The sequence below is a fragment of the Meriones unguiculatus genome, chromosome 2 (assembly GCF_030254825.1).
Source record: "Meriones unguiculatus strain TT.TT164.6M chromosome 2, Bangor_MerUng_6.1, whole genome shotgun sequence".
NCBI classification, from domain to species: Eukaryota; Metazoa; Chordata; class Mammalia; order Rodentia; family Muridae; genus Meriones; species Meriones unguiculatus.
Genome location: NC_083350.1, coordinates 35,194,521 through 35,215,544, shown reverse-complemented (window position 1 = coordinate 35,215,544; position 21,024 = coordinate 35,194,521). Strand labels below are relative to the sequence as shown.

Here is a 21,024-nt window from a genome sequence, read left to right as displayed (position 1 = left end):
GCCTAGCACCCTAATTCTGGATTCCTTACAGCTCTTTCTCCTCCACTAACAAGGTTGGGGCTATGTTATGTCATAGCTAAAGCTTGCCCTCAGCCAAAAGCTTCATGAGCTGAATTACAGAGTTAAGTAAAAGTCGCTGTGTACTGAGAGGCAGCAACATTTTCCATTACAAATACTCTTTTCACTCTTCCTTCAATTGCAAAACACAAGAATGCCTTGAGGGGTATTTGATTTCTAAACCTTCTAGATCAAAGATTTCCTTGCCTGTCTGAATTATAAGAATTTTGAAAAACAAAGCCAAACCCCTTATAAAAGCCTTGCCATGTTTTTGCCTTTTTGTAACTCAAAACGGCTGGACTGAGAAATGAGGTTGGTTGAGTTTTATTCAAAAATCTAAGAATTCACCAAAAAATGAAGTAATTGATAATCCTGAAACTGTCATTCCAACTAATATGACCCAAGAATAAATTTTACCAAGCACTTAGTTGATGGTCCAGAAAATTACTAACTAGCACTGGTGGAGAATAAAGCAGATTATGGCTAAGAATGCCAAAATGTTTTAAATTGTTTATTAAAGTGGTTCTAAACTAAATTGTAATAACTTGGGTTTGGTGATGGTTTCCAGGGTAATTTTCTTCTGAATCTATACCCGCCCACAGCTACACATGTGTTCTTTTATCATCAGGATCAGCAAAATAATGAAGTGTTTACTTCAAAAAAAGCTGGTGCAGAACATGCTAGACTATAAAACTGCAACAGACGGGGTGTGATGGTTTGGCCAGTAACAGGCCTGATGCCTTGAGCTCCATGCGCAGGACACACGTGGTGGAAGGAGAAAAGCAGCTCCTAAGGTCTGTAAGCACACACACGTACAATTTGTTCAAAAAGCCACAGTTCTCACTTTCATAGTGAGGTTTCAGGCTGAATCCTGGCCTACCACATACAAGTTTTGTTTGTTTGGCTTTATTTGTTTGGGGGCGGGGCGTGGTGTCATTAGCTCATTGGTCGTCTGGTACAATCAAAGATGGGATCATTTACTGCCAGGGCTCGAGAGCTCTCAGAATTCATCACTTCTAAGATGAACTACTTTTTTTCCTTGTCACTTCAGCTCATCCTGATTAAAACCTAGGTGGCGGATATGGGCCCAGGTGCACATCCTTATGCGTAGGCTCGCAGTACCTTATGTGCTTGCTGATGTAAAGGCTGTAGGCACTTTTGCCTCTGTGAGGTCCTTTGTTTCCAGTTTCTTCTTGTTGCCTTTGTTTAAAATATGGGGGGTGGGGGTGTTGTTATTACTAACATTAAATGCATCCTAGGGAATAATTGGAAACCTGAAAAAAGTAGAAAGAATACAACAAGTGAGAGTAAATACCTCCCACCATTCTCACCCACTGTGGAAAGCTACATTTGTTGTTTGCTTCAAGCGGTTGCATTTATGTAACTATTACATTCATCTATGTATTGTGTTGGGGCACACGGGAGGCACGTGCTATTGCACGTACTCGGAGGCGAGAGGACAAATAACTTGTGAGGGTCAGTTCCCTCCTTCAACAGTGTGGACAAGCGGATTGAAGTCAGGTCTCTGGGATTGGCAGCAAATACCCTTTCCCACAGAGCCATCCTTGCTAGCAGGATTTCTGCTCTTACAAGCCAACGATACGGGGCTGGCGCTGTAGCATGGTTGGTAGAGCGCTTGCCTAACATTCACTAAGCCTGGGCTTTGACCCCGAGGACTCCATAAACCTGGTGTACATCTGCGACCTCTGCGTGTGGGAGGTGGAGCCATGAGGATCAGACGTTCAAGGTCATCTTCAGCTATACAGGGGCTCAAGACTAGCCTCAGGTGCATGAGGCCGCATCTCAAAAATAAAAGCGTAAGCCCATCATTACTCCCATTATTCTTCATGAATGGTGCTATTCTGTTATGTGATAGATACTTAATAAACATTGGGGGTTAAAGTTACTTCCAGCATTTTCCTTTAGTTATTTCTTAGCCTTTGTGCACAAAATGTTTTCAATATTGCTCTGTTAGACAAAGAGTTCAGGTTGTATGTCAAAGGAAATCAATTTGTCCTGGCTTAAGCGAAAAAGGAGATTATTGGCTGGGTAGCGAAAAGGGAGGGATGAATTAAATTCAGACATTACTGGACACAGAAGCTAAGTGATGTCTTCAGGAACACATGTTTTCTCATTTTCTTTATTAACTTTTAAAATTTAGTATACAAAGCAATGGGTTTCATTGTCCCACTTTCATATACTTTATATATACATATATAATTATTAAATATTGTTATTAAATATACATATCTATTATTTTAGTTATAAAATATTATACATATATTTATACTCCTCTTATTTGGCTCTTTTATTGCCTTTCTTTGTCTCCTTCTCTTCCTCTTCACTCTAAATAATCCCTCCTTTCGCTTTGATGTTGCATGTAGGAATCCATCCTTTTTCCTTCTGGTCCTGCCTTTCTCTGATGATTTCATTCTCAGTCTTACTACACTGTATCCTTTGCACAAAGACAGCTGCTCTTTTCCTATATCCTGGCTGATGGTTGAGACTGATTAATACAACTGAGGTCAAACACCCAGACCTAAGCCATTCATGGAGCCAGGTTGAGGGACAGCACTGTCTTAGGGTTTATATTGCCACGATAAAACATCACGACTAAAAAGCAAGTGGGGAGCAAGTTATTTGACTTACATTTCCATATCGCTGTTGGTCACCCAAGGAAGTCAGGACAGGAACTCAGGCCGGGCAGGAACCTGGAGGCAGGAGCTGATGCAGAAGCCAGGGAGGGGTGCTGCTTCACTGGCCTGCTCCCCCTGGCCTGCTCAGCCTGCTTTCTTGTAGACCCAGGACCACCATCCTAGGGATGGAATACAGATACTACTACTACTGTGGGGCCCAGGTCCACCATCCACAATGGACCGAGCCGTCCCTCATTAATCACTAATTAAGAAAATGTTTCACAGGCCTGCCTATAGCTTCATCATTTTTTTTCCTTTTAAAAAAATATTTTTTAAATAATTAGTTTATTCACTTTGTATCCCAGCTATAGCCCCCTCCTTCATTCCCTCCTAATCCCACTCTTCCTCCCTCTTCTCCTCCCATGCCCCTCTCCAAGTCCACTGATAGGGGAGGTCCTCCTCCCCTTTCATCTGACCCTAGCCTATCAGGTCCCATCAGGAGTGGCTGCGTTATCTTCCTCTGTGGCCTGGTAAGGCTACTCCCTCCTCAGAGGGAGGTGATCAAAGAGCCAGTCACTGAGTTCATGTCAGAGACAGTCCTTGTTCCTATTACTGGGGAACCCACTTGGACACTGAAGTGCCATGGGCTACATCTGAGCAGGGGTTTTAGGTTATCTCCATGCATGCCCTTGGTTGGAGTATCAGTCTCAGAAAAAAAGCCTAGGCCCAGATTTTTTAGTTCTGTTGCTCTCCTTGTGGAGCTTTTGTCCCCTCAGGTCTTTCTATCTCCCCATTCTTTCATAAGATTCCTGAGAGACCAAAGGATTAAAAAATCAGTGACTATTATTTTAAAGTTTAAAACACAAGCCTGAACTAAGGCCAGCTAGGTGGAGACCTGTCCAGCCACCTGCGAGGAAGAACTAGCCTTACTGCATTCTTTCCCCACCCACTAGAGATACAGTTGCTAGGAAACGGGCCCATCCCCCTAGGGAGGGACACCAGATCATTAATGGTCTGGGGACCTTCCTATAGCCAATCAATTCAAAATGTAGCATTTTGACCAATAGATGCTTGCCAGGCAGGAATCACTCCTGCCTTGAGCATACTGGGAGGGACCAGAATCTTTAAATCACCCAACTAACCTGAGCACCGGGCGCTAGGCTCTCACCCCTTCGGTGGTGGGGGGTGTGGGCACAAGCTGCAGCTTGTAATGATTTATAATAAAAAGAACCTCATGTATTTACAGCAGAGTCTGTTCATTCCTGGTCTTTTGGGGTTTGCGAACTGGGCAGAACAGTGTCCCATGTTCAAACGTGTATACAATTTAAAAAACCTAATGTATTTACAGCAGAGTCTATTCCTGATTTTTCGGGGTTCATGAACTGGGCATAACACCATGCACACTGCCCAAAGGTTGGCTATGAATCTCAGCATCTACTTTGGTACCCTACTGTGTAGAGTCTTTCAGAGGCCCTCTGTGGGAGGCTCCTGTCCTGTTCCCTGTTTTCTCCCTGTGCCGATATTTGTCCTGTTTGCCTTTCTGAGTGAGGATTGATCATGTTACCCACGGTCCTCCTTTTTGCTTAGTTTCTTTAGGTGTACAGATTTTAGTATGTTTATCCTATATTATATGTCTAATATATTTCTACTTATAAGTGAGTATATACCACGTGAGTCTTTCTGGGATACCTTCACTCAGGATGTTTTTTTTCTAGTTCCGACTATTTGCCTCAAATTTCACAATTTCCTTGTTTTTAATTGCTGAGTAGTATTCCATTGTATAAATGTACCACAATTTTTCTGTATCCATTCCTCCGTTGAGGGACTTCTGGGTTGTTTCCAGATTCTGGCTATTACGAATAAAGCTGCTACAAACATGGTTGAGCAAATGTCCTTGTTGTGTACTTGAGCCACTTTTGGATATATGCCTAGGAGTGGTATAGCTGGATCTTGAGGAAGCAGTATTCCTAATTGTCTGAGAAAGTGCCAGATTGATTTCCAAAGTGGTTGCACAAGTTTACATTTCCTCCAGCAGTGGAAGAGGGTTCCCCTTTCTCCACATCCTCTCCAGCATCTGTTGTCACTTGAGTTTTTGATCTTAGCCGTTCTGATGGGTGTAAGGTGAAATCTCAGGGTCATTTTGATTTGCATTTCCCTGATGACTAAGGACGTTGCTATAGCCTCGTCTTATTGAGGCATTTTTTCAATTGAGGCCCCTTCTTCTCTGCTGACTCTAACTTGAGTCAAATTTACATAAATCTAGCCAGCACAAGCACCAAGCCACTGGACATTGTATTTCAGCCCCTGATGTTTATTGGACCCATTTGCCTTCATTGGGGGCCACTGTTTCTGAACTCTCTGGCCCTACCCTTCTCTCAGTATCACGTGGCCCCACTCATGTCGTTCCCAACCACCCTGCATTCTCTGGCCTCTCCCCCTGCTCTTTTTTCTGTCACAGAAGTTTTAGTGCCTGATGATCTGCTGCATATTCATGTGGTATGCAACAGGGCCTATTTCATAGGAACCAAGGGTAGTGGTTCTCAACCTTCCTAATGCTGCCATCTTCTAATACAGTTCCTTATGGTGATATTGTAAAATCTATACTACGCTTAGGGAATGGTTTGTGCATATATTTTTAACAACAAATATTTATTGTGGGGCTTTTCTGTAACAGACTGAATCAGATCTTAGTTTGACTTTTGAGATATGAGAATGGACAAAGAAATGGGTCTTATGCAGCTGACATTCTCGGGGAGAAAAGTGGAAGGTCAGCAAGCATAAAGAGAGATGAGGGAGATGAGAGAGATGATGTGTGCTACTAGGGTTGGGTGGGAAACCCCATTAGAGCTGCTTCCTGTGAATCCCTTGAGGGATGAAGTTTGCACAAAGATGTGAAGAATGAGTAGGAGGTGACCAAGGTGTTGGAGCCCCAGAACTGGCGTTGTTCCAGATCGTTGTGAACTGCCATGTGGGTACTGGGTTCTCTGTAAGAACAAGACCGAGTGTTCAGCTGCTGAGCCAACGCTCCAGTTCTCCTACTCCATCTCTTGCTGAGACAGTTTTCTTTCTGCAATAATGAGAGCCTTCCCTGACTCTCACTGCCTGGCATGATTCTCTCCCCACCTAAGCAGAGCCTGGCCTCTGCTGTATAGCCACAGACGTCACACAGCCCTAAAAAGACTACTGTGTCCCATTTCACTTAAATACAGCCTGAATCTTGACTCACACTACCAACTAAGATTGGATAACAACTGCACTCAAGATGCCAGACTAAATCAGTGGTTCTCAGCCTGTGGGTCGTAATCCTCACAGGGGTCACAGGTCAGATATCCTGCATATCAGGTATTTACATTATGATTCAAAGCAGCAGCAAAATTGAAGTAGCAATGAAAATAATTTTCTGGTTGGGAGGGGTCACCACATCATGAGAAACTCTATTAAAGGGTCGCAGCATTAGGAAGGTTGAGAACCACTGTGAATGATGAACTTACATGTTTGGGATGCAGAGTCTGTGTCTCCCCATTTCTGGTGCTCTTCCAAAGAACCCACATTTGATTTCTAACACACATATGGCAGCTCACAACTGTCTACAGCTCCCGTACCAGGGCCTGGTGCCCTCTTCTAAACTTCATGGACACTGTACACACATTCAGACAAAATATCCATAATGTAAAAATGAAAATAAAAGTCTTGCAAAAAGAGCCAATTCACATAAAAAGAATTTAATAAAAAGAACATCAAAGCATAAAAATGCTGATGACATACAACATACGATAATACTCAAATTTCCCTTTACCTGACAAGAATTATTTGAACAGAGAATTCTAAACCTCATTATATTCACCTTTCTCAAACAAACCTTCCAGATCACCCAGTGACGATCACAAGGAACTGAGTGAAACTAAACAATTAAAAGACAGTGTTCTTATTTGTTTGAGAAAGGGTTTCTTTCTGTGTAGCCCTGGCTATCCTGGAATTTGCTCTGTAGATTGGACTGGTCTTGAACTCACAGAGATCCACCTGTCTCTACCTCCTGAGTGCTGGGATTATAGGTGTGTGCTACCATGCCCAGCTTAAGACCATGTTCTTAAAAATAAATAGCCAAACCAAAGTTTTCTGATGTAAAAATAGCACCATTGTAAATGAAAGATATGTTGTTTCAATTTAAAGTACCTGCTCAGGTAATATGGCAAAGTCATGCACAATAAACGTTGGTTGATTGATTTTTATTGTTGTTGGTGTGATTTTTTTTTGAGACAAGGTTCCACAAAGACCAGGCTAGCCTCAAACTCTATATAGCCAAGGCTGGCCTTGAACCCCTGCTTCTCCTCTCTCTAACTCCCAAATGCTGAGATCATAAGTGCTTTCTGGGACATCTGTGTGGATTTTTAAATCTCTGTTGCAATCTGGACTGGGGAAATTAAAAGACAATTTTTTAAAAAGTACAACTTAAAGTAGCCAAAGAATCAGAGGACGGATGGTGGACAGCAGGTGCACACATGGACCAGCCGGAGTGTGTTCCCTGTTTCGTGACATTTCTGTCACCAGTCGGGGACCTCAACCACAAAGGGCGTTTTCACGTCGATCTTGCCACTGTTGACGATGGTGCAGTCGGTAAATGGGCGGTCGTGGTCATCCGTGGCTTGCAGTTCTATGGAGTGCACCACAGTCTGGTAAGACAGAAACAGACCTGTGCTTATCTGGGGTCAGCAGCTGCGACAATTCACAGGAGTCGCTAGTCCGATTCCAGAAGCACAAATGGGTCATGTTTCTCCAAGGAGAAACATGTTATTTCTCTTTGGAGACACGGCCTTGCATGTCAGGCTGGCCTAGAACTTGCTGATCTTTTGATAGTTCTGCTTCCAAATGCTGGGATGGCTGGTCTGCACCACCACATCAGATTTAAGTGGTGGGGAGGCTCAAGCCCAGCTCTTCCTGTATGTTCAGTAGGCGCTCTACCAACTGGGCTACATCCCCAGCCCTGGGCATGTTTCATTATTATAAAACCATGTTCTGTAACACAACTCCAGCATTCTTCTCATCTGCTACTATCATTCTTCAAAACATGGCTACCATGAGTGGAGCACCCTGGAGATTATCCGGGGTGTTTACATATACATGCTATAATAGATATGTATACATATAGCACACACACATATATCACACATAGTGTATGATATGTAAATGTATATATACAAATATATATGCTCTATTTCAGTCCACTCAGAATAAAATCACTTGATCCTTAGAAACTCAGATAATATACATGTCCCCATTTCTTCATTAATAAACATTTTATATTTTAAAGACTTAGCTAGTTTTGTAAATCCATAGCTCTAATAGAAGCTATTCTATTTAACCATTGTAATTATTAGCACGGCATCCAGATCCACTTCAGCTCTACCCCTGTCCTAGTCTAGGCCAGCGAATGCAGTCCAGAAAGCATTTGTAGCAGAAGCCTGGCTCTTACTTTACTTCTTTACAGACAACCTAAGCCATTTGTCTAGCAGTTGCATCTGTGATGGGTATAAGTTAATCCCAAGTGGCAGGGACCCTGGAGAGTCCTTCATAGCCATGGACCTAAGGTTCACACTGAAGGATGGAGGACACTGTGACCAAGAAAGCTCTGTATGATGAGCTCACCCTAGTACAACTCTGTTCCTGGCCTTCAATTAGGTGGCATAAGGATAGCAGTCGATATGTGTGATAGAAAAAACAGCTAGTGAGATGCTGTGTGAACCCAGATGACCCAAAGCAGGTCACATACAAACGAAACCCAAAGAAATAGAGCAAAGAGCAAAGGGAAGCCAGGGTTGGTGTCAACTTAGTCACTCCTCCATCTGTGGGCATGTCTGTGGGACATTTTCTTCATTGGTGATTGATATTGGAGGGCCCAGCCCACTATGGGCACATGGTCCTGGATGATGTAAGAAAGCGGGCTGAGAAAGCCATGGAAAGCAAGCCAGGAAGCAGCACTCCTTCATAGCCTCTGCTTCAGTTTCTGCCTCCAAGTTCCTGCCTTGACTTCCTTCATTGATGGACGGTATCCTGGACACCTAAATCCTTTGCAGGCTAGTTTTATGTCAACTTGACACAAGCTAGATAGAGTCACTGAAGAGAAGAGGGCTTCAACTGAGAAAATGTCTCATATGATTGGGTTATAGGCAAGCCTGTAGGGCATTTTAAAATTTAGTGAATGATGGCGGAGGGCCCAGCCCATTGTGGTTGGTGCCATCCGTAGGTTGGTGGTCCTAAGTTCTATAAGAAAGCAGGCTTAGCAAGCCAACGGGAACAAGACACTAAGCAGCACCCTTTCATGGCCTCCACATCAACTTCTGCTTTCAGGTTCCTGCACTTGATTTCCTGCCCTGACCGTCTTCAATGATGAATGTAGAACTGTAAGCCAAATAAACCCTTTCCTTCCCAGTTTACTTTGGTCACAGTGTTTCAGCAATACACACTCTGAAGACAAATCCTTTCCTCTTCAAGTTGCTCAGTGTTTCATGACAGCAACAAGGAAGCTAACCAGGATAGCTGGACACTTGGCAGAGACTGAGCAAGCTATTCTTGGCAGTATAGAAGAAATCCTGAGAGTTGAGAAGAATGGGGATTTTCAGATATGGGTTATGAATTGGATATTTTTCAATGAGTAAGTAGCAGTGTAGATTTGGATCCTTTTAATAGTTTCTGGTAATTATAATATGTGTCTTTATATGTAACTTAATATGTGGATTGTGTCACATGAGTTCAGGATTTTTTGAAAGTATTTGTTTGATCATTTTTTTATTATTGAGACAAGTCTTGGTTTTAGCCCAGGCTGGCTTAGGACTTTCTGTATAGCACAGATAGTCTTGAAATCACAATGTTCCTGCCTCTGCTTCTTCAGTATTGGGATTATAAATCATTTGTCACCACAGTCGGCTATATTTGTATTTTATTCCAAGACAGAATATCAGTATGTATCTCTGTCTGGCTTTGGACTCACTCTGTAGACCAGGTTGGCCTCAAGTCCAGATATCTGCTTACCTCTGCCTCCTGAGTATGGGATTAAAGTTGTATACCACCTGTAGGCTAATATTTTATTTTAATTGTGGTAAGAAACATAGAACACAAAATTTACCATCAATCCACTTTTAAGGACTACCATGTAGTAATATCCTCCATATTGAAAAATTTCACATAGTGTATGATACATTCTACATGGAGGCTCCTTTTTTTTTTTTTTTAATGGGAGAAAGGGTTTATTTTATAGCTCAAAATTCTATAGTGATTTTTTTTTCAGATGGAGGCTCTTAAGACTCAGGAATAAACAACTTAAAAATCTCAGATAGTCCCTGAAATTTACAAGATTCACAAGGCACCTCGCCCAAGTTATATAAGGAATAAGGACTGCTGGGTAAAGGGAACTTGAAGGACAGTTGAACTGCTGGCAGGCTATGCTGAAATCTCCATGGCTGTAGCTTTTTAGAGTAGTTACTCATGTTGGAATGGGCTCTTCAGTGACATAGCTGCCTTGATGCTCCTGTAAGTAAACCCTCATCTAGACTCCCATAAGAAACCCCAATAAACTAATAGGTTTGCCAAGCTGGGCTTTGGTAGAATCATTCCATTTGTCTGTCATCGCTGCTCTATCTAGAGTGAACAGGTGTTTGTCCATCTCTTCTCAAGAAAAATCACAAAATGAGTACATAGCTTAGTCATGTCTATCTACATGCATGCAATCAGAAGTTCTGTCAACTTGCAAAACTAAAGTCTGTATTCATCAAATACCTCTTATTCTACCCCTTACAACTGTCAATCTTCTATCTCTATGAACTTGACTACTCTAAATACCTTATATAATTAAACTTATACACTATCTTTTTGTGACTGAATAAGATTTCAAAACGTGTGAATAGATAGATGATAGATAGACAGACAGAGAGCTATCCAGCTAGGTGATAGATAGGTCATATATATATATATATATGTTATTGCATGCACTCATTTATTACTTTAAAATACCAAATATTTCATTGAATGCATATTCAGCCCTTGGTTTATTTGGTTATGTTTCTTAAAATAACTGAAGTACCTAGCTTCTCCCCTGTCTACTTTAATGTCTTTAGCAATTAAAATCCCATGCCATATATTACTGGTCCACTTTGATAACTCTAGTCATCAAATAACGGGTATCTAATGGCACATTTTAGATTCAATGAATCATTGAAGATCTCCTCATAAATATAAAGCTTTGTAAGAGAGGGGGAAAAAAGATATTTCAAATTACCATCCCATCCAGGACTTTTCCAAATACAACATGTTTGCCATCCAACCAGGTGGGCTTGGTCAAGGTGATGAAGAACTGGGAGCCGTTGGTGTCAGGGCCAGCATTGGCCATGCTGACCCACCCAATGCCATAGTGCTTCAGTTTGAAGTTCTCGTCAGGAAATGTGTCACCATAAATGCTTACACCTGGATGAGGGGGAACAAGGAGGGATGACAGCAGATGTCAAAAGCAAACTCTTCAGAGAAACCTGAGTCTTTTGTGTAATTAGTTAAGAGAACCCCATGGGTGACAGGAATGAGGACAGACAAATGTAAGAAGTGAATGGGCAGGACAAAGCTGCCTCACTAAGGAGATAGACACTAGGGTCTGAGGCAAACTAAAGAAGGCCCCAAGTACCTCAAGCCAAAATTTGACCAAATGGGTCAGCAATTTCATTTTGAAGGGAAGATGACATCTGAAAGCAGGGCAGGATGGTGGCTGAGCCATCCTGGTGGCCCTGCTCTGCTATGTGCTCAGGTGAAGTGGTTCCTAGGTCACCCCCATCTCAGCACCCAACCAGATAGCCAAGCACTAGGCATATACATTGGTTTAACCCCACAATGATCCCACAAAATAGGCCTCTCAAATCTGAGTTTGCTGGGAAAGAGTTACAAAACTCAAAAATAGAGCAGAATTGCAAAATCTGGCTCTCTGACTCTAAGCCTAGAGTTTTTTCTTGCCTCAGCACCAACAGCAGCAAGCAGCAGCTCCTCAGTAAGTGACAGGTGTGACCTCCGAGCCCATAGGACACAGAGGACAATCACAACTAGAAACACCCCTGTCCTGGAGTTCTAGTGAAGCAATAGCGATGGCAGGGGCCCTTTCTCAATAGCAGCAGTGTGGACTGTAAGAACCACCCACCCCATGTTCCGGCCCCTCCAGGGCCTGTCCTGGCCACTTCTTATCACAGCCTGTCTACCCAGAGATTGCCAACCTCAAAAACCCTGGCTCAGCTAGAAGTACCAGAAGTGGAAACCAAAACCAAGAATTTTAAAGCTGCTGGTCTAAGGCATGGGAGGTGGCCTGGAGGATAGCTCTGCTCACACAGAGGTCTAGGCTAAATGCTCCAAAATGTCCTCTCTTCCAAACTCAGAAAATTTTAACCTAAGATTTAGCACTACCCGCACCCCGAAACACATACACACAGCGAGCAGGGAAGGTGTAGAAGAGAATAAAAATAGAAGAGAGGGCAAAGTAAAGCTGTCACTGTCCCTGCTGGACTCTGGAAAGGAAGTAGGTGAAAGTGGTGTTCCCCCCCCCCCAGCCCCCTGAGTGAGGGCATGGGTACCAGAGCCAGCTGCAGTTTTTGGAGATCAGGTGGTGCAGCAGCCTAGGGTGCTTCTATGCACGGTTCTCTGCAAACCTTATCGCCGAGGATCCTGAGTGTATTTCTCTTCTCCACCCTGCACTGCATACCCTTTACCACTTGGTTCTTGTTTTGTGGTGCTGGTGATGGACTCCAAGGCTTCATGCATGGTAAGCAAGCACCCTACCACTGAGCTACATCCCTAGTCCTGCGTATTTCTGCAAGAACTAAACCCCAGCCTTCAATACATGTGTGGCCTCCTCTCTAATGCTTTGGTTTCAGCCCGTCAAGTGGGAAGGGAGAAAGGCAAGGACAGTGTCACCTCCGGTGCCGTCTCTAGCTGTGAAGTCCCCTCCTTGAATCATGAAGTCCTTGATGACGCGGTGGAAGATGCTCCCTTTGTACCCGTAGCCTTTCTAAAGAGATGAGTTCGGTTGAATGGACAAGGAGAAACAACCCATATTGAAAGGTGAGCAGTGTTTATCTGAACACGAGAAAAACTGAACAAAATGTTTACAGAATTTGACTAGGTCCTAGTAATTATGTACTGGGGAAAAGCTTATCACTAACTGGGCCCAAATAACTCAGCCGTGGAAATCAAGTATTAATGGGAATAAGCAAAAAAATAGCAGTCTGTATTTTCACTTGATATATTTTTCTCTCAATTTCTAGAAGTCTAAGGACACTGTGTGTTTGAATAATTATAAGAAAACCAAATTCTAAAATGTCACACACTCATCCGCTACGTTAATTCTCATTTTTCCAGAAGATAGCTTTGTCTCTTGTCTTAAGGAGGATCCACACTTGTGTTCAGTTAAAGGCAATAAATAAGGCTGGGACAGACCTCTCCTGTTGCTAGAGCCACAAAGTTTTCCACTGTCTTGGGTACAACTTTTCCAAAGAGGCCAATCACAATTCTACCCACGTCTTTGTCTCCAATCTTCACATCAAGGAAGACCTGCGGGTGATTGAGATGCACAGAAAAAGGTCACCGTACGAAAAAGACAGAAATCTGAGCGAAATCAAAGTCAAATCTGAAAATTGGTCCCTATAGGAAAGCCTGCCCGTCGGTGTTTTATGAGAGTCAGGATGCATGAGGCCAGTTCCAGGTGCAGAACAATACTGTGTTCCCAAATAGTCATTCAACAAACATTTATTGAGCACCACCTACGGGTCAAGCGGTGTACCAGGTACTTGAGTATGAAGCTTGATTTCAATATGGCCAGACTCAACTTGTAAACTCTGCAGTACAGGACTCCCATCAAGCCCTAGAAAACCACAGCTATGCTTTTCCCCACTTCCCTTCTTTGTGGATGAAGAATGGAGCAGAGACTATTGCTCTTTAAAAGTAACACTCTTTACTATTGGCAGGAGGGGGAAAAATGGTGAGAGGAGCCGAAGGCTACCCATCCAAATTTGCCTCCTTGTCACTTCAAACACTGCCAAACTCACAGTCAATTCTCAGTAGACGCCTGCTGTCAAGGGAACAGCCACAGATGATGACACAAAACAGCAATCCTTCAGAAGGTTTGCCATTCACATCCAAGAGCAGTAAGACGCCAGGTCCCCAGCAGGACAGCCAACCTGTACTGGGCTACTCACGAAGCTATTGTTCTGTAAACTTCAACACTGGATTCGGGGGCCTGTTCCCACAGACACCCAAGTAGAATTTGTTCTCTCTCTGTCATCTTAGAACAAAAGAAAGATAGCACAGCTAGAAGTATGAATCACATTTTTTTTTTTTCAAATTAAACCTTAAAAGTTCTCTTGGAGTTTCTTTTTAAAGACTGTTTCACCTGGAATGAAATTATACACATTTTGCTTCACAAATCACTATGTTCTGATGATTCGGAGACAGGAGGCTTGAAAAGGCCACGGAGTCAAAGGGCATTCTATTAGCAAGTTTAGATTATACGAACCAATTTACTGTTTGAATGGGTAAAAAAAGACATTCAAGGGATGGCTTTAAAAGATATAAGAAGGGTTGTCAAAGAAAAAAGATGCCTTGCAATCTAGAAAAATCACTAGGTAAAGACTGTCAAACTCAGCTCAAGGCAAGGGCTTCTGCCGATATATCAGAGCACCTGTCACGGGCTGATGTGATATTTAGTGCTTTGTGTGGTATTTACATGTCCACATGGCCGAAACAGCCACAGTCTTATTATCATTTATATCCGAGAGCTTTCCTGGAAGCATTGCAGACTTGGCTCTTGGTGTGAGTGGTGGCAGAAGAGGACCACCAGTGCAGCTTGGGGGACAGAGGGCTGCCTCAGCACCCGTGAGTCTGACAGTGAGCAGTTGTCTCTCTAAGGGATTTCCACACCCAGATGGGAAGGGAATGTGGCAGGAACAGAGCACCCCCGCTAGAGGATCTTGGGGATGCATTTTCAGCCTCCTCAGACAATCCAATGTGTAATTTTAACGAGACAGCCTGTAAGATAAAGGCTTGCAAAGCCTTCCTGACTTTTTAAATAAGGGAGTAAGTTCTTAGCAAGCAACAAAGAAGACAGCTGCAAGAGATGAAGCAAAAGAAGCCGGCACCCGCATGTCTGCTGCAAAAATCCCATCTGTGCACACAGCCCAGCGTACCTCTCTCTCACTGAAACGTTTTCTCCCCGTTGCCATGCCCTCCAGCTCCCTGAGGACAGTATAAGGAATCCCATTGGAATGTTCCCAGCTCTAATGGAAATGACAAGGTCCAATCCTGTTTAGCCAACAAGTAGTTACTAAATACCTACGTACAAAGCAATGTCCCTGCACCAACTGGCCTAAGGGCGGCTTGTAGGAAGTAGGATAAAGTGAGCACAGCGGGAGGCAGGGACAGAGATCCGTGTGAGGTCGGGGCCAGCAAGTTACAGGTCTGGAAGTAAAAATTAAAAGAAGAAAAGCAAAGATAAATAGATAACCACAGTTGGCGAAAGACAGCATGGGGGCTGTGCCCAGGGACACTGCACACGGAGACCTGGAGGGCACGAAGGGTTGGGAGAGGGCACCCCGGAGGAGTGGCAGGCAGGCCTGGAAGGAGGGCAACAGGGCCGGGGTCAATACTTCCTGAAGCCAAGGTACCCAGGCAGGACCCGTGTTCCGGCTGCCGAGCACCAAGGCAGCCTTCGTGGCTGGGGCAGGGAGCGGCTGCAAGTTCCTCCGGGCAGACGCGCCTCTCGGAGGTTCCTGCTTTGCCAGGCAACAGAGAGAGGAGAAGCCAAGGAGGCTTTAGGAATGGGCGTCACGTGGAGCCCAGGCAGAGTCTGGAGGGTCCACACCAGCTTAAGAACGAGGTTCTCTGGAACAGGGAAACTGAGACAGTGTCGCACTCCGCCACCCCAAGTAACGCATTCCCTCCCCCAACCTGAGGGAAGCAGGGACTGCTATGACTAATTTGCAGACAAGGAAGGTGGGAATGAGGAAGGATAAGTGTTGGGCCTAAACTTCCCAACTAGGAGTGCGAGCATTAGAACTTCAGTCCAAGGTGAATCTGTGACCTAGAGAGTGGCATTTGCTGGAAAATGGGTTCTGAGTCTGTGATCTAGAGCTCACACCAGAGCACCTGGGACAGGAGGCTGCCAGGCTGAAACGGAAGCAGGAGCCCCACTGTGTGTGGAGGGGGAGCACCTCAGACTTCTTAACTACAGATTCCTGCCTTTAGATGAGGTCACAGTGAAAGAAAGGGCTGTGAACGAAACGACACAGGAGAGCCACAGTCAGCTAACCTACAGTTCCTTTTTAATGCCTCTTTTCCTCTGTAACACCCTTGTTAACAGAGTAACTCAAGAGCCCCACCAATGTAGATCTCTGAGAGGCTCGAGACACCTCTGGCTGTCAGAATTTAGTAAGCTTGCCGAAAAAGAAACTATGCTGGCAGTTCTGAGAGTGGGCCCCAGGTCTAGGCAACAGCGCTCCGGATGAAGTCAGGATGCCCCACCCCTTCCCCTGCAGCCATGGCTTTTTCCTTTCCGAGGCTCTCCTCTCTGCCCAGCTGCACCAGAGGCTGGCCAGGAGGTGTCACAAGTTAGAGGTTGGGCACTACTGCAGTGACTGTCACCGACTCGCTCTGAGTTAACCTCTATCCATATATTTTAGAAGCTCTCTGGGGGAAGCATTTCCAGTATCACTGGGGACTTATACCACTGTTAATATCGGAAATTCACATCTTCTCAGGCATCACGCTGCTGAGCTAACTACCCTATAACTCTTTCATCTAAGCTTTCAGCAGATCCTGTTACTTATGCTTCCAATATCTACTTCAAATTCCTTTTCCCCCATTCCCAAGATTACCACCTTGCTCCAAGCCACCATCTGGAGTCTGGCGAGGAGCCCCGAACGGCCTCTCAGCTCACCATCCCAGGTGACCACAGGAATTTCTTAAGAGCATATATGAAATTATGTCATTCCCACGTGCAAACCCCTTCAGCCACTTTTCAGAGTGGAGGTTCTCAACCTGTAGGCTGTAACCCCCCCATCACAGGCGTTGCATATCAGATTATCTTGCATATCAAATATTTACGCTACTATTCAAACAGTAGGAAAATCACAGTTACGAAGTAGCAATGAAAATAACCTTATGGTCACGGGTGGCCACAACATAAGGAACTGTGTGTTAAAGGGTTGCAGAATTAGGAAGGTTGAGAACACTGCCTCTGAGTCACACCCTAGTCCTCAGAATGGTGGCCTCAGTGGCCACACTCCTAGCCTTGACTTTCAAGGCTGTTCAGAGTCTTTCTAACACTCATTCTTCCAACCTCACCTCGGGCCATTCTGCCCTTAGTTCTGTCCCAAAGACAAGCTGCCCTTTAGGCAGGCTGGGAGACAAGGGCAGCTTTCCCACCTGGAGGCCTGTGCCCATGCAATTCATTTCGGCACCCAAGCCTTTGCCGGTTGGTTTCTCCTCATTAGTCGGGTGTTTTTAAATGGCGTGCGTCTAATATCAGGTTCGCCTCCTTTGCTATTTCAGAGGTATATGCATTTTATATTTATAGTTAAGGTTTTATCTGAAACAGTACCTGCGGACCAAACATTCTTTATCTCTGTGGCTTGCACAAATCAGTTTTCTAGTTCAGATACCTAAAAGATAAAGAGGCTCCCTGAGGAGGGATGTTTCTTCACCCACGCTGGCTTTCAGGTTTCAGGACAGTGGATGCTGGGCTCACTCCTTCTCGCTGGCTCTTTGGCTGAGTCTGCCGTAGAGGATTTAAACCTCTGAGGTATCATTTCCAGAGGCAACCGGACTGGTCATTAAGACCACTTCGGCTGTTTCCATCCCATTCCAAGACTGCTAGAACTTTTTTTTTTTTTCCTGGAAGTAGTCATTACCCCTCCCTCCCTTTCTCCCAGCACCTTTTTCTTTTTGTCCCCTGACAAAGAGACTGAAATAACTTCAGCAGTGGGCACTGTACGGACTAAGTTCCTGGAGATTCCCCGACATGACTCTCTTAAGATTCTGAGTGACGCTTTGTCATGCCTGCTCAGGACTCAACCCGGCCCGCCGCAAAGTTTCAAACCGTACTCTTTCCTTTTGGAGGGTGACAGTTCCTAAACAGGGGAGGAGGACGATTCTCATCTGAGTACCCCACGGGGGGGCCCAGGCTCTTCCCAGCGCGTGACGTCCTGAGCAGGCAGCCCAGCCCGGGCCTCCACTCCTCGGCCTGTCCCCTCCCTCTACGCTCTTGCCGCTTTGTTCCACATCCAGGCCACTCCAAGGAAGTGGCCTCCTTTCTAAGAGAAAGGGCCTGCGGGCTCTGGAAGCTCATCCCGTTTCCCAAGCTTCTCACGTCGGGCCCGCCCGGGGAACAACGCCCAGACCTCCGGCGGCAGGGGCGGCAGGAGCTAGCCCAGGAGCCCCGGGTGGTGGGAGCGCACCGCTGGCTCCTCGCAGGCGTTCCCTCCCGCCTGCCGCGTGGCCATCTCTAAACCCTCCAGTCCCAGCCCGTCTCAAATTCCAGTTAGTCCCTCCTCCGCCTATCCCCAGCTCCCTCGGTCCCAGCAGGCCACCCCCAAAGTCCCCGCCAGTCCCCCTCGACGGGAGCCCCTTCTCTCCAGCCCTTCCACAGAGGTCTGCTTGCCCAAGCTCCCCAGTGCCCGGCCCGCAGGAGGGGAAGTTGCTGTAGCCGTTGGATCACCTTGTCCGTAACCGTGGGACCTCGCTTTCGGACGCCCGAGGACCCCGAGGAAGACACGAGGGCGCCGAGCCCCAGGCAGAGCACCGCGGGCAGCAGCAGACGGGGTGCCCGGCTCATGGTGAGCGGTGCAAGTGGCAGCGACAGCACCGGCGCAACCTCAGGCTCCGCCGGGACTGTGGCCGGACTCCCAGCCGCCTGCGCCTGCGCGGTCCCGGTAGGGAGGGTGATGGATCCGGGCAGGGCGGGGACCCGGGGCGCGCTCCTCCCAAGTTCAAACCCGTGGCCAGGATTGGGGGCTCAGAGGAAGAGGCTCGGGCGGGGGAGGTGCGAGGCAGAGGGAGCCCGGCGGGGCTGCACCGCGCGTCCAGCCCTGCAGGGAGCGGAATACCAACGCGGCTCCGTCGGGACCTGGTCACCTCTCCGACCTTCGGGGAGGTCTGAAAGGGCTGCATTAAGTTTCTCGACAGGACTTCCTTTCGCAGAGATGTTCGCTTTCGAAGATCTTTGGGAATTCCAGGATTCAATCTCTGGGAAAAACTTAAGGAGCTCGAGGCATTTTGTTCCACGGCTGGTGCTGACTTCTTGGCCCTTTCCATGGTTTTCTTGAACTAGGACCAGATAGAATTCTGCCCGGAGAAAGCAAAGTACTCAAACTGGGCCTTGAGGTGTAGCTGTAGGGTGATTTTTTTTTTCCAATTTCAGGAATTGCATTTAGAAAAACTAATGACGTGGAGAAATTCTTATTGCATTAAAAAAAAAAAAAAACTCAGGTTACAAAACCACTTTGAAAGTCTGATCTTAACTCTGAAAATAAATATAAAAACAGTACTTTAAAAATCGCAAGAGAATGAGGTTGATCACAAATGAGATGGACATTGGATGTAGAAGAAAACAAGTAACAGGACAGGAGCCTACCACAGAGGGCCTCTGAAAGACTCTACCTAGCAGTGTATTAAAGCAGATATTAAGACTCATAACCAAACCTTCAGCAGAGTGCAGGGAATCATATGAAAGAAGGGGGAGTTAGTAAGACCTGGAGAGGACAGGAGCTCTACAAGGACCAAATATATCTGAGCACAGGGGTCTTTCATGAGACTGTTTCTCCAACCAAGGACCATGTATAGATATAACCTAGAACCTCTGCTCAGATGTAGCCCATGGTAGCTCAGTATCCAAGTGGGTTCTGACGTGATCTCAATGGCAAGCTCTCCCCGCCACCCCCAGGCCACAGAAGAGGACTTTGCAGCCAGTCCTGAAGATACCCGATAAACTAGGGTCAGATGGAAGGGGAGGATCAGTGGATTTGGAAAGGGGCAGGGAGGAGATGAGGGAGGGAGGGAGGGAGGGAGGGAGGGAGGGAGGGAGGGAGGGATTTGGAGGGAATGAGGGAGGGTGCTAAGGCTGGAATACAAAGGAAATAAGCTGTGATTAATATAACAAATAAAAAAACTGTAAAAATTTTTTAAAAAAGAAAATTCTATCATTATATTAAAAAAAAATCTCAAGAGAGGGCTGATTACCAGGCTCAGTTAGCAGAGCACTTGCCTAGCAGGTCTGAAGCCCTGGGATGGAGCCCTAAAACCATGGAGACTGGCTGGGCAGCACATGCCACCCGGTAATCTCAACACTTGGGAGGTAGAGGCTAGGGGATCAGAAGTTCAGGTCTATTCACCCTTGGAGACGCAGCAAGTTCCAGGCCAGCCTGAGCTACATGAGCCTGGGGGGTGATGCTAGAAATGCACATCTTTGTTTTCTCTGCAGTTTTCTTATTTCTCAGATGCTCCACGAGGAGGGTATTAAGTATTTTTATGACCTGAAAACCACTACACTTTGAAGTATGAATTCAGAAGAATGTTCTAGTCTAATATGATGTCACTAAAATTAATTTTAAAATTAGTAGTTCTCTCTTTCTCTCTCAAATTTAGGACTAATTCCACGAATTACAAATCAAGACTGCCTTTGGATAAGCGCCTGGAAATCTGAGAGTGCATCTAAAGACATTGGAAGCCCTTCTTACAGACAGAAGGTGTAGCTGCTGCGTTTTATGGCTGAGCAGAACACTCTGGAACGGTTTTTCTAGTTCAGTCCAGTGAGACCCTGAGAGCTTTCTTCTCACCCTACCCTCATTGTATCCCCAAATGAGCAGCAAGGCTCTCCTCTCTCTCTCTCTCTCTCTCTCTCTCTCTCTCTCTCTCTCTCTCTCTCTCTCTCTCCTGCTGGGTGCCAGAATATAGTCAGCTGTGCTTATCATTGTCTCTCTCACCTGAAGCAAACACCACGGGAGCAGAGATACTGGCTGTTTTTATTCCTCCTGCTGATTCAGGTCTAGCACAAAGCCTAGAATAGAATGATGAAATGACGGGTCCATTTTTTTTTCTTTTTGCTTTAGTTTTTGTTTATGAAATTTACCAGTGTTTGGCGTGTTGTTTTTGGTATAACGTGCAAAAGTGGGACATCTCATTCCTCAGAGAAGGGGGACATCCCCCATGGGTACCAATCCACCTGGTACATTAAGTCTCTGCAGGATTAGGCGCATCCTCTCCGCAGAGGCCAGACAAGGCAGCACAGTCAGGGGAACAGGATCGATCCAAAGGCAAGCCT

At 45.5% G+C, this 21,024-nt stretch overlaps 1 protein-coding gene across 1 annotated transcript; it reads right to left on the bottom strand.

The window, feature by feature from the left end:
- Positions 1 to 6,399: 6,399 nt before the first annotated feature.
- Positions 6,400 to 18,637, bottom strand: Ppic (peptidylprolyl isomerase C). The gene is made up of 5 exons (XM_021655109.2): positions 18,424 to 18,637; positions 13,152 to 13,265; positions 12,630 to 12,723; positions 10,963 to 11,147; positions 6,400 to 7,363 (listed from the first exon to the last, which is right to left on the bottom strand). Exons 1-5 carry the CDS (start codon positions 18,538 to 18,540, stop codon positions 7,235 to 7,237), a joined length of 639 nt encoding a protein of 212 aa, XP_021510784.1. The 5' UTR covers positions 18,541 to 18,637; the 3' UTR covers positions 6,400 to 7,234.
- Between the last annotated feature and the right edge of the window lie 2,387 nt (positions 18,638 to 21,024).

Coding starts and splice junctions, on each gene's coding strand:
- Ppic (XM_021655109.2), bottom strand. CDS start 18,540: ATGAGCCGGGCACCCCGTCTGCTGCTGCCCGCGGTGCTCTGCCTGGGG. Junction 12,724..13,151: donor TGGCTCTAGCAACAGGAGAG/GTCTGTCCCAGC, acceptor TCATCTCTTTAG/AAAGGCTACGGGTACAAAGG. Junction 7,364..10,962: donor GAAAAGTCCTGGATGGGATG/GTAATTTGAAAT, acceptor CTGTCTTACCAG/ACTGTGGTGCACTCCATAGA.